Genomic DNA, 14,282 nt, shown 5'->3' on the forward strand with positions numbered 1-14,282 from the left:
GACTTTAAGTCTGCACTGATGCTGTATTTTGTTGTCTGATTATCTCAATTAAATTAGCAAAAATTACAATTTATCAATAGAAATATTTTAGTATTTTATATAAATGTTTTAGATTAATTGATATATTACATATTGGATGAATTGTATCAAAAATGATATTAGTGATTAGTGTGATATTAGTTTTACATTAGTAATATTTGACTGGAAAACTTAAACATGTAAGATATAAAAGTCAGATTTTGCTGAATTTAACCTTTTTTTCCTTAAATCTTTAGGGAACAAACTAAATTTAATAAAAATAAGGATAAACATTCTTCCGTCTTGATGATTCTGTATTTGCTAAAACTAGACCCTTAATATGAGACCAACCCTGGATCTATTTTAGCTGCTGGGAATGTTTTGGATGGTGGCTGTTGCTGTTGGCTGCTCTGCTGGTTGTCCTTCACATACCACTCCGTCTTCACACTTCACAGTTTTCCTTTCACATTGTATTTCCTCTATAAACTTCTAACCCTAATTTGCATGTGGGAGTGAAGACTTTATTTCCCAAAGATTCACCCTTCGATCTGCTGGTAGAAGTCGGCTGCTTTCCTGTTATTTGACTTTGTTTAGTCAAATAACAAGTGATTTATTTTTCCTACGCCTGTGTTACCTGAGCTTGTTTATTCATCATGTTTAGACCTATTTTCACATTTACTTTTGTCAAGTTATAACATTGTTTAAGATGTGTTAAGTATTTTTTTCATTTCGTTTTAACTGTAAAGAGTTGAACTGTTAAAACTATAAGTTGATTGGATCGGGTCAATAAAACCAGAACCAAATGCTGGATTTGAGTTGAAATTTGAATTCAGATGCAGTTTCAATCTGTGTACATTTAAATTCTCCTCAGAATTTGAGATTAAACTCAGATTTAATTAAAAGTGAATTTAAATTTTGATTACAAATAAAAAATTGGATTTGAATCTTATGGATTTGATTTTCCGTGACAGAAAGCCGGGGCCCTGACAGGTATTCCCATCTCAGGGGTAAGTCTGTCATTTTTTTAATTCTAAATATTCATTCATACCTACATTTATTTAAACTATAATGTTTCTTTTGAACCAGTGTCTTGGTGACCAGTCAGCTGCTCTCGTCGGTCAGATGTGTTTTCAAGATGGAAGTGTCAAAAACACGTATGAGCTTCCTTTCGCCCTGCTGGGTTTTTCAATTAATTATTTTTTAAACGAACGGCGATCCTGTCTTTAGAAATTCCTCTGTTATTCCTTCAGGTATGGAACTGGATGTTTTCTCCTGCGAAACACTGGGACAAGGGTAATTAAGTTTTTATTTCAAACAAACAAAACAACAACAAAAAAATAACAAAACAGTATAAACTCAAGTGGTGTGTGTCAACTTGCAGCCTGTCATGTCTAATAACGGTCTGCTGACGACGGTCGCCTACAAAATGGGCCGGGACAAGCCCACCTATTACGCTCTGGAGGTAGAGTAACATTTCTCAACTATTATCATGTTTGACTTCATGTAGTTCATTTTTATTCTACTGCAGTTTTCTACTGTGCCTCTTTGGCTCTTCATAGATTTACCTGACATGATTTTAAGTATAACATAAAATAACGCATAATACAATAACATGCATGTTTCATTTTTCTTCTCATCGTGTCCTGAGCTATGTGCTGCTTTTATATTGTTTTTCATAAATATCAACATCCCACAGAAGAAAATGCCTCCATCCTATCTTTTTCCAAACATTTTATTTAGGGCTGAGCATTTATTGCATTGTTTATTATTTTATTGTGACAAAAATTGTCATTTATTGTCATGATAAATTCCAATATGTTAAGTTTTACCATTTTCCCCACAGTTTTTTCTTTTAGGGTATTGGTAAATATCAATAAATGTGATTAAATGCAGCTGCTGTGTGCAGTTTGATGACAGAAATCACTTTTATTCATGTGACTGGGGTCAGAAAGAAGCATATTAAATATTAGAACCAAAGTTACCTAAAAAAGAAGTAATAAGTCGTTATCGTCATTTTTATCATTATCACAATAGTACCACAAAACATTGTGATATCATAAATTTATCCATTTTAAAACCTAAAGATAGCAATAAAATTGGTTCTTTTGAAATATGAGACATTTCCTGCAGTAGATATACATCACAAATGAGCAAGTTGTCTTTTTTTTTTTTTTTCAAAACATTTGGAGCTCTGTATTAGTTTATCTTTACCCAGGTGAAAAAAAAGTATACTGTAGTATACTAAATTCTAACATACTTTAGTATACTTTAATTGATGTACTTAAACTGTACTATTTTGGAACAACTAATTTTGTGCTTAGTATTCTTAAAGTATACTTTTTAAATATCATATTTCAGAGCTTTATTATTATATTTTGATATAATTATTATATTTTTAGTGTAATAATTCTGTCTCAGAATTATATTAAAAATATATATTTAATATACTTCAGATATATTTTAAATATACTATTAATATTAGAAATGTGCCGATCAGGTTTTTTTCTGCCGATTCCGATCACCCATGAGGGCCGATCACCGATACCGATCACATAATTATTATTTTTTTAATCATAAGCACTACCAGTTACATTATGTGGAAAAAGTAACCATTAATTCACCTTAATTTAGACAAAAACTTGTTTTTAATAACTTTTCCCAAGAAAAAAACAAAGTGGGCATTGTGCAAATTGTACTGCTATCTGTAATTCTATCTTTAACAGACTGATAACATATGAAGGCTCTGAAGAGGCTAATTAATGTAAAAAGTCAATATAAAACCTCTCAACATTGCCAAAGAAATTCAAGTATAAAACTTAACCCATTTAATCCCAAATTTTTCCCAGACATGAAAATATTAAAATCAGATGTCATTGATAGCCCTTTGAACTAATCAAAGGGAAATAATTTTAAAAATTGTGGAAAAATATGTGAAAGTGTGTTTTATGATCGGTCACAATTGTGGCCGGTGGGATAATATGGTGTTCTTATACTAAGATGAGCTAAAAGTGCTTTTTCCAAATAGACATGATCATAATATGTGAACATTGTTTCTTTATTGGAATATATCTTGCCCCAGCATTACTTTAATGCAACATTTGCTCTGTAAAATACAAATTTGACTATCGATATATTCTAAACCAAGGTAAATTTGAGTGCTTGAGTGTTTATGCATAATTATATTGAACTTCAGTCAGTTGTAGTGTCATCACAGTAACGTAGATCATAAAGATAACATCTACAGTAGAGGCTTTCATTTATATTTCTGAAAATTATGAACATTTGTCACACTGTCATACAATAAAACTCAAAAGTCTTAGTCCAGGAGTCTCCAACTACAGGGATTGAGGGCCAGTGTCATGCATCTTTTCCATCCGTCTCTGCTTCAACACACCTGATTCAGGTGATTAGCAGGACTTGGAGAACTGGACTGCATACTGAGGAGGTGATCCACTTAATTCAGGTGTGTTGGACCAGGAACACACCTGAAAGTTGCAGAATACCGGACCCCAAGGCCTGGAATCAAAGGAGAGTTGTATGGATCCTTCTCACCATTTGGTGACTTTGGTTTTCTTCAATTTTGGGTTATTTCATCCCTTCCTTACTTTCCATGTACTTTCTTGAAGCACTCGATGTGCAATAAAGCCTTGAATTTCTCCAAGGCATGGGTGGTGCAAAAGCAACATCTCTGGAAACGATTCTTGCATTGACTGACCAGTAAGTGTCTTGGTCACATCTCGTCATAACTTGAAGAGAAGTGTCCATTTGAGATCTATTTCCATGACCTACTGGCCTTATACCAAACCTTTGCATAAGATAATAAGTCACAACCCATGATGAGAAAATCGGTCGTTCCTCCTACGACACATTTGTAAAATAATATCTGAAAGGTAAATGGCCTGTACTTGTATAGTTCTTTATCAAGTCCAAATGACCTGAAAATGCTTTTCACCACATTTAGTCATTCACCCATTCACACACACACATTCACACACTGATAGCAGTAAGCTACTAGATTGTAGTTACAGCTTCCCTGGCACAGTTTGACAGGAGTAAGGCAGTCATTCACTGGCACCACCGGCTCCTCTGACTACCACCGGCTGGCAAGGCGGGTGAATCGTCCTCTTGATCAAAGTCACAATGACTAACAGACAAAGTGGGGTTCCAGCAGGCAATCCACCAGGTACAAGATAAACTCCAACCTCCTAAGCTACCATCACCCTGTTTACAGGTGTTCTTTTGAGATGGGCCACCACCACTTCTTGGACCTGACCATGACAGTGAACCTTGAGGGGTTTAGGTCATGAAGGTCTACACCTCTCATGTGTTCATTGATCTAGTTGACATCAGTCTCTGTATAGTTCTTTCTCATCTTTGTTTCTACTATGAAAATATTGCTGTTTTTCTAGTGGATCAGCAGTTTCTCATCTTGTGTCGGAACCTCATTAGGATCCTCTTTATTTTTTAAAGGGTACATCAGAGAGACAGTTGTCCCTTCATCATAAACCTTTGCAACAGAGTGCCACATGACTGATGAAGGGTCAGATTATTCTCTTTTCCCATGAACTGATTATATGCATTCAAAATCAGGCATGGAAAATGGCCCATATTCCCCATATAGTCCATGTCTAAGCCACCACTATCAAAGCCTACCAGATTCTGATATATTTTATTGGTCAAAATGCATTGACATAAATTGACTAGCAATTGAACTGGTTCTATCTCTTTCTGAAACCAAAGTAGAAAACAGCTCATAAAATAGGATACAGCAGTTGCACCAGCAAAGATAAAATCTAAAAAACAAGTTTTGTTCTTCTTGAACAACTCTTAATCAGTGCAACAATTTGATCTACAAAATAAATAAAAATGATACTTTTCACATCTGACACCTTAGCTCCTCTGATAACTCAGTCTCACTTTCCAGCACTGCATTCAGTAACTTACCAAACATGAGCCATAAAAAACACTGAAGCAAAAAGCCTAAATGTTTTTTTTCCCTGCCATTTTCAGCTGCAAACATAACTGAAATATCTACGGATATGTGTTTCTGTCTCTGTCTCCCTCTGACTCTCTGCAGCCTGATGTTCCTGCAGGGATTCAAGGATTTACAACAGACACTACAGTAATGTACAGTGTCAGAATGTGAACTAAATATAAGTAGTATGTTTTTATCATACAGAATGAGAATTTAAACAACTTAATTTTCTGATGTATACATTATTATACATCTCAACTCTATTTACTGTGTAGCAAACATTTTCACTAATTTATTTTTAAACCTCTCCTCAAGCACTTTTTTTATTGTCTCCTGTAATTAATATTTTTTTAATATAATTAAATTATAAATTAAATATAATTTTTATATCTTCACACTCTGAAACTCCACCTGGCTCTCCTGTGTCTTCCCTGACCTGCTCCTCTCATAATAACATAGTTTAGCTTATTTAAAGATTAAAAACAGTTAATATTTCAATAAACTAAATGAAGACCTAACCAGAGCTTCTTCAACATCATTCTAGCACTGCTGTTCTCCTAAATATCTAAATAATAGAATAGAATAGAATATATAAATACATACATGTTAAGTGGTCGAGTATGATCAGGTGTTGCTCACTTTAAATAATAAAAAGGCAAATTTTGCTGCTGTTTCAGTCTCTTTCTAAATCATTGTGACTAGACTAGCTAACTTTTAACAAAGTTAGCAGTAACATTTTGGACATGTGACTATTCCAGAATTAAAACGGCTTAACCAAAAAGATTTTGTTCTATATGAAAGTAAACTGACAACTGTCTGTTGGTTGCCATGGCAACCAACAGACAACAGCTCAACCAGCAGATAGAGCAGAGATTACCGATCGGGAATCAACACCAAAAAACGAACATTTTTCACACAAAAAAGTAGCAAAAACACCAAAACGGAACATTCAGTCTGTTGCATTATGCTGTCAGGCTTAATGTCTATATTGTCATTATTAATAAGTTTTTGCCTGAGCACAGCGGTGATTGATTAGTTCAGCTGCTCTACTGATGACTTGGTGGGCGGGTTGACCTGTTTTAGTGCCAACGGAACCAAAACACACCGAACTGCGCAGCACATGTTAAGGTTATCAAAGTCAATAGAAGGTTGGCAACAGTTAGGTTAGCATAACTGACCCATTGCTCACTTTTTCAATGTTTTTTTAAGTTAAAACTTTTTCCTCACCTGTTAAATCTGAAGCCCTTGTTATCTAATTCATAGGGTTGAATTAATATTGCGTCCATTTTTCAGATTCTTTGCGTGACTGTGGTATTTTCCTGTCCACCCATAATATTGACTCAATGGACAGCAACGGTGCATATGTGGCGCATGATAAGTCACGTAATGTAATGTCCAGTCCAGTAATTTATATCCATCCATATCAATGCTGCTGCCTCTGTCTTTCTCTCGCACTTCCCGCTACTCAGCAGTAGCTGTCAGGTTGCATTGTGTTGCATTCAATGTTGTTGGAAAAAAGAGATTCATGTGCTTAATGTCCGATTTCCCATAACTATTTATTGAATTCATAGTCGCCAGCTGGGGTGGCAACAGAGGCGGCAAGGCTCTCATTTTGGTGGCAACTGCCACCCCATGCCACTGATCTGCCCCTGACTGGAGGTAAAATGGCTCCTGTTCTAGAGTCAGAAGTGACATGTAGTTTTTGGATAATTTCTTTTCTTCACAAAATCAGCTTTTTTTCCCCCAAGTTGAACCTATTTGAGTCATGAACTTGTCACTGAGCCTTTCTACTTGTTATTTTCTATCGTCTTGTTGCCCAGGGATCTGTGGCCATTGCTGGAGCCGTGGTTCGTTGGCTGCAGGACAACCTGGGAATCATCAGCTCATCCCATGAGCTCGGTACTTCCTCCATCAATCAACTGCAACTTTTTTACATTGTTGATTCGCTTTAGATATATTTATTTTTTTGCTTAATGTTTGATGCTTTCATTTCCTCATATCTGCAGAGATGTTGGCCGGATCGGTCGGCACCTCCTACGGTTGTTATTTTGTTCCTGCGTTTTCTGGGCTCTACGCTCCGTACTGGGAGCCCAGCGCCAGAGGGTATGACCAACAACTTATTTACGGTGCAGCATGATCAAGCAGCATTATTATGACTTCAGATATTTACTTCACAGGATCATTTGTGGGTTGACTCAGTTTACCAACAAGAGACACTTATCTTTTGCTGCCTTGGAAGCCGTCTGTTTTCAAACACGAGAGGTAAAGCTCAGCTCGAAAAATCTTCTCAGAAAGTGGGAAAAGAAAAAAGTAATTAGAATAATTATTTGTGTCTGGATGCAGATCCTGGATGCCATGAATCAGGACAGTGGCATCCCTCTCACTCAGCTGCAGGTTGACGGAGGAATGACGACCAACAAGCTGCTGATGCAACTGCAGGCCGACATTCTCTGCATCTCTGTCGGTGAGGCAGACTCGGTACTCGGCTTCTTCAATTAACTGTGACCATATTTATTAGAACAAAAAAAGTATCCAAACCGTTTAGTAGGTTGCAGTTTTATGGCCGATCATCAGTCCTTATAAAGCCTGACTTGCTGATTCCAATTTTTTCCGATGGCGATTTTAAAAATGTATATTTATCTAAAATACTTCTGTACCATGAAGTGCAAAATACTCAACTAGAACGACTCGGACCGTACCTTTACCTGTTGGTTCTAAAAATCACGAAACAACGCTGGATGGACCTGGACCAACTTGGGTCTGTTTTGTAAAATGCTAAAGTAAGGGTATGATATGAAAAAGTCAAATATAAATCCATTTATGAAACATTTTTTAGATTTTTCTTTTGTAGAAAACAGAAACGAGAAACAATCTAGAAAATCAAGTTTTCAAATATTTATTTACTGAATTTATTAACCTTTTGGAAAACATTTGTACATGCATAGTTTTCCATAGAGAGATCTTCTTAGTTAGTAATGAATTAACAGTAATGCTGTTAGCAATTTATATTTTCCAACTCTCCAAAATGGGCAAAACAAGAAAACGTGATTTTTTTTTATTTTTTGTATAAAATGCTTCTTGTTTGATAGAATGTGATGGTGTAATGATTGTGTGGTTTTTCTGGTAGTGAAGCCGTCCATGCCGGAGACCACGGCTCTGGGGGCGGCCATGGCGGCGGGCGCGGCCGAGGGCGTGATGGTGTGGAGCCTGGAGCCAGAGGACCTGAGCACCGTCACGTCAGAGCGTTTCGACCCTCAGATCAAACTGGAAGGTAAAAAGAACCAAACCATCAGATAAATCCCACATCCGTGTGGCTGGACACGGTCAGGTTGATGCAGCTCTGATTGTGGGATGCAGAGAGCGAGTTTCGCTATGCGAGGTGGAAAGAAGCCGTGAAGAGATCCATGAACTGGGAGACCACACATACTTTGGAGACTGAGAGCCGTGAGTGCAAATATTTGTATGTTTTCAGCCAATAATTCATGTAGCTTTTATGATATGATACTAGAGATGTGCCGATCAGGTTTTTCTCTGCCGATTCCGATCGCCCATCGCGGCCGATCACCAATACCGATCACATAATTATTATGTTTTTAATCATAAACACTACCGGTTACATTATGTGGAAAAAGGTACCATGAATTCACCTCAATTTAGACAAAAACTTGTTTTTAATAAGTTTTTCCAAGAAAAAAACAAAACGGGCATTGTGCAAAGTGTACTGCTATTGATAATGCTATCTTTAACAGACTGAAAACATATGAAGGCTCTGAAGAGACTAAATAATGCAAAAAGTCAAAACCTCTCAACATTGCCAAAAAATTCAAGTATAAAACTTAACATTCAAAGGCAAATACAGGATCCATTACAATAAACAATCCTGAGTTACTGAATGAAACCTTCCTGATAGCATGGCGGCTAGCTGATTACTGCTAGTTCGGTAGAGAGCAGTGTCTAGGGGTTGGAAAAAGAAGAAGAGCTGAGTGTGTTAGCTTTAGAGACTCTAGCTGTGCAGCTCGTTGTTTGCCTTGCCAAAAGAAAGGAATAAAGTTCTACAAGCTTTCATCTGCCTCCTCCTTGTTTGCCGCCAGCGGAGCAGAACCTTTAAGAGCTCGTTACCAGCAGACAAGCCGAAATAGACTTGCTAGGCAACACTGGGGGCTCGTCTGGGATCGCTCTGCTAAAAAAGGCGGGGAACGGCAAGAAATGGATGAAGGAAGCCGAAAGAACTTTCTGGAAGTTCCCAAGATGGCTGTGACTGGCGCCAACGCTGCTACCGGAGTATCAACGCACTTGGAGGGAAGGAGCCGAAGAGTAAGTTTAAACCCCTTCCTGGTGGATGTAGAAGAGACCCGACAGGTGTGATGAAATGGAGTGGCGTGATGATCGGTTGGTGACCAGTATGGAATTAACTCCATCTGTGAGCGATGCCGCTGAATAAGCTCCACCATGGCCGCTTACCCCGCCGCCATCAGAACATTACAACGCCGGACCAGCGAACGACAAACTGCGGTGAGACTTTAGCCCATTTCTGTCCAAGTCATGGTTGTGCTCGAAACGTAGCATCCACGCCTTGTGTGACGAAATGTTTTATGGATAACAAGACTAATAGCCGAAGTGCAGCTGCTCTTGACAGATTTCCTTTTTCCCGGCCAACTGTACCGAACTGGGAACGCTGTGTAGCTTCATCGCAGACCCACACAGTACCGCTTGTTCATCAGTCGGAGGGGTTTGCCCACATACTGCAAACTTGTCCACCTGCACGACAGGATTTTTCCCCCACATGAGCGGAGGCTCCGTACATCATGTAGCACCATTGGGCAGAGTAGAGAACAAACACAGATTTTGTATTTCATCCCAGATGAAAAATACAGCCTGCAATCAGCACTTCGGTTCATGTAATCTTGTGCATGGATTGAACGACATAAACAGCATTGAGTGTCAAACATGTGATGAGAAGATTCCAATACTGCAACCAGGCCATTTTGATGGAGCAGGTTCATGGAAAGGCTTCCTTTACCAGTTTGAATGCTGTGCTAAGGCTAATCACTGGACTGAAAAGACGAAAGCTGTCCAGTTAAAATTCTGCCTCACTGGTCTGGCTGGAGCCATTATCCATAAAAATCCCAGATCAGCTGATTGGAGCTATCAGCGGATTGTTGCCTATGGGGCTTCTTCAGAACATGCTGCAGCTATTGGCATCGAACTGAGGCAAAGAGTCAGGAAAACTAGAGAAGCTCTACATGTTCTAAGACAGTGGTTCTTAACCTTTTTTGAGGTACCGAACCCCCCAGTTGCATATGCCCATTCACCGAACCCTTCTTATTCCCCCCCCAGACACACAAAATACTTTGCGGTATTCTGATTTAGTAATGTAATTATATTACTTGTGTTACCACCCCCACACCACTAGAGGCAGTACCAACCCCAAAAAGATGCGACTAAGGAGCAGATTTAGACTATAGAATTTGGTAAAAACTGTGAGCTTTGCTGAAGTAATTAAAGACAAAAGTTCAAATCCATGCTGAGAGTGGAGCTCCTTCAATCAGGGCTCCTCCACAGCACTGATTGGCTAAGCAATGTAACGTGATCCTCTGGAGCAAGTGATGGCAAAGCGGCGCATCATCACGACTTTACACAAGTGTGTCTTTATCTCCGCGGCAGAGGCTCCGCCGAACCCCTGAGATCGACTCACCGAACCCCTGGGGTTCAACCGAACCCAGGTTAAGAACCACTGCCCTAGACGCTGCTCTCTACCGCCCCCTAGGGAAAGGCTGGGCCTGTAACACTACCCCAACTCTGGAGGATGTTTAAACATATTTAACATTACTCCAGCAAACATAACTGGTTAGAACTAATACCCCAAAATCTAAACTAGAACATTTCAACCATCCATCCATTTTCTTTTCACCCTTGTCCCTCAGTGGGGTCGGGAGGGTTGCTGGTGCCTCTCCAGCTAACGTTCCGGGCGAGGGGCGGGGTCACCCTAACCAGGTCGCCAGTCTGTCGCAGGGCAACACAGAGACACACAGGACAAACAACCATGCACACACACTCTCACACCTAGGGACAATTTGGAGAGGCCAATTAACCTGACAGTCATGTTTTTGGACTGTGGGAGGAAACCGGAGTACCCGGAGAAAACCCACCATGCACAGGGAGAACATGCAAACTCCATGCAGAAAGACCGGGGCCAGGAATCGAACCCAGAACCTTCTTGCTGCAAGGCAACAGCTCTACCAACTGTGCCACTGTGCAGCCCTCTTTCATCAATGATCTAATGCGGACAGAGACTACAGTGCAAGACAATACACCTTCACAATAACAAGCCAAAGTCAACTAAAAGAAAAATGGTAATAATCCACTGCATGTAGCGTATTACTCTAGGAACTGAAACAGGCATGCTGTATACATTTTTTTTTTAATGTCCACCACCTGAACTGGGCAGCGATCCTCCTACACCCAGCTGTTGAACTAACTTATTCCTTCATTCCACCTGTCAGAAACATGCAGGACGGTTTGTGCAAGCTATAGGGGTTGAAGCTAACCTCTCTGCTAATATGAGCCAATATGTATTTAGTTAACTCATGAAGTTAACTCATGAAACATTTCACCAGGTTGGAACACACAGGAAGAGCAATCTGGACTCACATCTTAGATAATTACTTCCCAATGTTTCCGTTTTAGCCTCAGATCAAAATCATCACATGAAACCAGGCAGGACCAGTTCCGACCTTAACTCTGTTAAAATCAATGGATCCCTTTAAAGACCTGCTTTTGGACTTTAGTTCTTGTTTTGAGGAAAAATTTAAGTTGTTCCTATATAACTCTACCACCCTGAGGAACAAACTGCTCCAATGAACGATGAATCAGGATGTAAATATGTGTTTTCAGCTGCAGCCATTGACTCAGGTTCTCCCTGTTCACTTACAGGTGGAACGAGTATCTTCAGCAGCATCCCGCTGGGATTCTATATCATTGGCAGCATGTTGATGTTGGTTGGGGCAAAATACCTCGCAGGTCAGTCAATCTGTTGGAATTTGCACCTGCAACATGATAATGTGGAGACAAAGATAATAATACAAATGTAACTTTTCATTTTATTTTTTTTTACTTTTGAATTAAATCTTAATTTTAGTGAAACAAAAGAATTGTCACTCGTATACTATTACTTAAAATTTAAAAAAAAAACAACAGAAAACCAACTAAAGCATAAAAAAATAAGCATTTCTTTTGACAAAGTGCATTTTTTTAAACAAATAATGTCATTGTTGAGAAAAAGACATTATCTGTTTGGTATTAAAAAAAGAAAAGAACAGTTCTGAACAAACTCTATGGCTGTCTTCAGTCAGGCTTATTCAGAATCGTTGTAATACAGACTGCTACAGAAAGAAGCTTAAATAATATGAGTTTCCCTTTCGGCTCAATGGTATTTTTTAATTAAATTGAATAATTATTTTACTTAGGGTTATTTAAGAAAAAAGGAAGAAGTATAAATTTCTCTTAGTTAAAAAAACAACTTTTAAAAATCTCAAAATGATCAACCTGATGATAAACATCAGTTCCAAAGCAGGAAGCTGTCTTAATTTCAGATAAAATCACCTGTTCTGTGTTTCACTGTGAGCCAGCGTTACAGTCACAGTTTAAGCCGGTTATTTTTGGGGATTAATTTGGAAAAAGATGTCAATCATTTGTCAACATCTCTTTTTTTTCCATCTAAGATAATGTTTAATCACCTAACAACACCCATTGAAGCAAAGCCAACTGTGTTCAAGCTGAAACGTGATCCCCTGTTGATTCTGAAACCTGTTTTGTCATTTCTCAACCTGATTTCAGGTCGCCTGTAGTCCCAGAAGAGGCGCCTCACAACAGAAACCAACGCCCGGCCACGGCTCCTCCTTCTTGCACTCTTTGCTCCCAAGCCATTCCAGGAGAATAAAGAATCCAGACAGCTCTGAACAGAAAACAATTTTTTTATTCTACTTTGTATATCTGTAGCAGATTAGACCATATTGGCATGAAGAACACTAACTTAGCTAGGGTTTTTTCTACAATGTAAATATGAATTTTAGACTTATTTATTGTGGAAATTCACTAAAACTAATGTTCTTGAAGTATGGGGTCTAATTTGGATTTTTACGTCACTGTTCACCTGGACGTTTTCTGTTTTGCTGTTTTTTCTGTTCTGGTTCACTAGTGAGTTTTTTTTTTTAGAGCACTTTAAGTAATTCTTTAGTCTCAACACATGTCAACACATTTAAATGTATGCAGCAAAAGGGAAGGAAGAGTTTTGATAAACTTGAGGCGTTTAGTAGAGATGAAGCTCCGTGTACGATAGACGCCTCTTGAAAAAATTAAGTGAAACTTGTATTAACTCCAAAACTACAAAAACTGTCAAATAAAATCTCACAGCTGAAATGCTTCACAAGTCTGAAACCTTGAAGTGGAAATATTCAGATCAGATGCTGTGAAAACATACAATATGCAAACTCCACCCACACATCTGAACTGCAAAGCAGCAGGATAGTGTGAGATGTTGATTTATTCAGTCATTTGAATAAAAGCCTACGCTTGAGGAAATATTTTACTGTAAAAACCTGGACTCAATTCTGACTGACTTTCGCTTTGGTTCAGATTTGAGGAGTTGAACTTGTCAGTATTCACATCGCCCATCCTTCTCATCATCTGTACAGATCTGTGACTGAAGGGCCAGTGCTTCTGCTAGGTGCCAGAATAAAGGGGTGTTTTTGTGCGTGCGTGTGTTTAAGTAATGTAAATTCGCGCTGTAATTTATTAAAACTGAAGTCCTTTTAAATGAGTCTGTGGTGTTTGTTGTGATATTAGAAACTGAAAGTGTTTTTGTGTGTGACAGACAAATTCACCTTTCTTTTCTTGCTGTGGTAAAAAACAGACCCTTTTTCTCATTTTTGGGGCAACAAAACACAGCGGCCCACTGCTTTTAGGGGAAAAGAGAAGCAAACATATTGTTCAAATAAGACACATGAGCTCCATACACTAGCTGACTTATCCACATCTACCGTCAGCAACACTGTATTGAACATTCAGAATGGGAAAGTCAAGAAAACACCTGTTTAAATATGACGGGTGTGTCGATCAAACTTACTTCTATCTCAGTTAGATACATCAACTGCTGTTCAAAATGGGAAAGACTGTAAAACATGTCACAGAACGCAGATCTTTGCTGATCTGTATATGGCAGACCTGTTACTATACAGCTGCCCACAAATGGCTATCCATTGATACATAATTCTCTAAAACGCTTATTTTA

General features: G+C 38.5%; 1 protein-coding gene across 7 annotated transcripts in view; it reads left to right on the plus strand.

Moving 5' to 3' along the window:
- Positions 1 to 13,811, plus strand: part of LOC103477700 (glycerol kinase) — a 23,919-nt gene extending 10,108 nt beyond the window's left edge. For 2 of the 7 annotated variants that reach the window (XR_001776136.2, XR_001776137.2), the window contains 12 exons: positions 990 to 1,025; positions 1,105 to 1,172; positions 1,269 to 1,311; positions 1,400 to 1,480; positions 6,814 to 6,892; positions 7,000 to 7,096; positions 7,171 to 7,255; positions 7,337 to 7,457; positions 8,126 to 8,264; positions 8,351 to 8,437; positions 11,927 to 12,013; positions 12,830 to 13,811. Coding sequence is in view for 5 of the 7 variants with exons in the window: in XM_081614583.1 (XP_081470709.1) it covers positions 990 to 1,025; positions 1,105 to 1,172; positions 1,269 to 1,311; positions 1,400 to 1,480; positions 6,814 to 6,892; positions 7,000 to 7,096; positions 7,171 to 7,255; positions 7,337 to 7,471; positions 8,126 to 8,264; positions 8,351 to 8,437; positions 11,927 to 12,013; positions 12,830 to 12,840 (948 nt within the window). In the remaining 2 variants the exon portion in view is untranslated. Of the gene's footprint in view, positions 1 to 989; positions 1,026 to 1,104; positions 1,173 to 1,268; positions 1,312 to 1,399; positions 1,481 to 6,813; positions 6,893 to 6,999; positions 7,097 to 7,170; positions 7,256 to 7,336; positions 7,472 to 8,120; positions 8,265 to 8,350; positions 8,438 to 11,926; positions 12,014 to 12,829 lie in introns of those variants that run through there. The other 5 variants (XM_081614583.1, XM_081614585.1, XM_017302383.2 and 2 more) reach the window with 3 other exon arrangements.
- Positions 13,812 to 14,282: the final 471 nt, after the last annotated feature.

This window comes from Poecilia reticulata, chromosome 2 (assembly GCF_904066995.2).
Source record: "Poecilia reticulata chromosome 2, P_reticulata-male-v2, whole genome shotgun sequence".
NCBI classification, from domain to species: domain Eukaryota; kingdom Metazoa; phylum Chordata; class Actinopteri; order Cyprinodontiformes; family Poeciliidae; genus Poecilia; species Poecilia reticulata.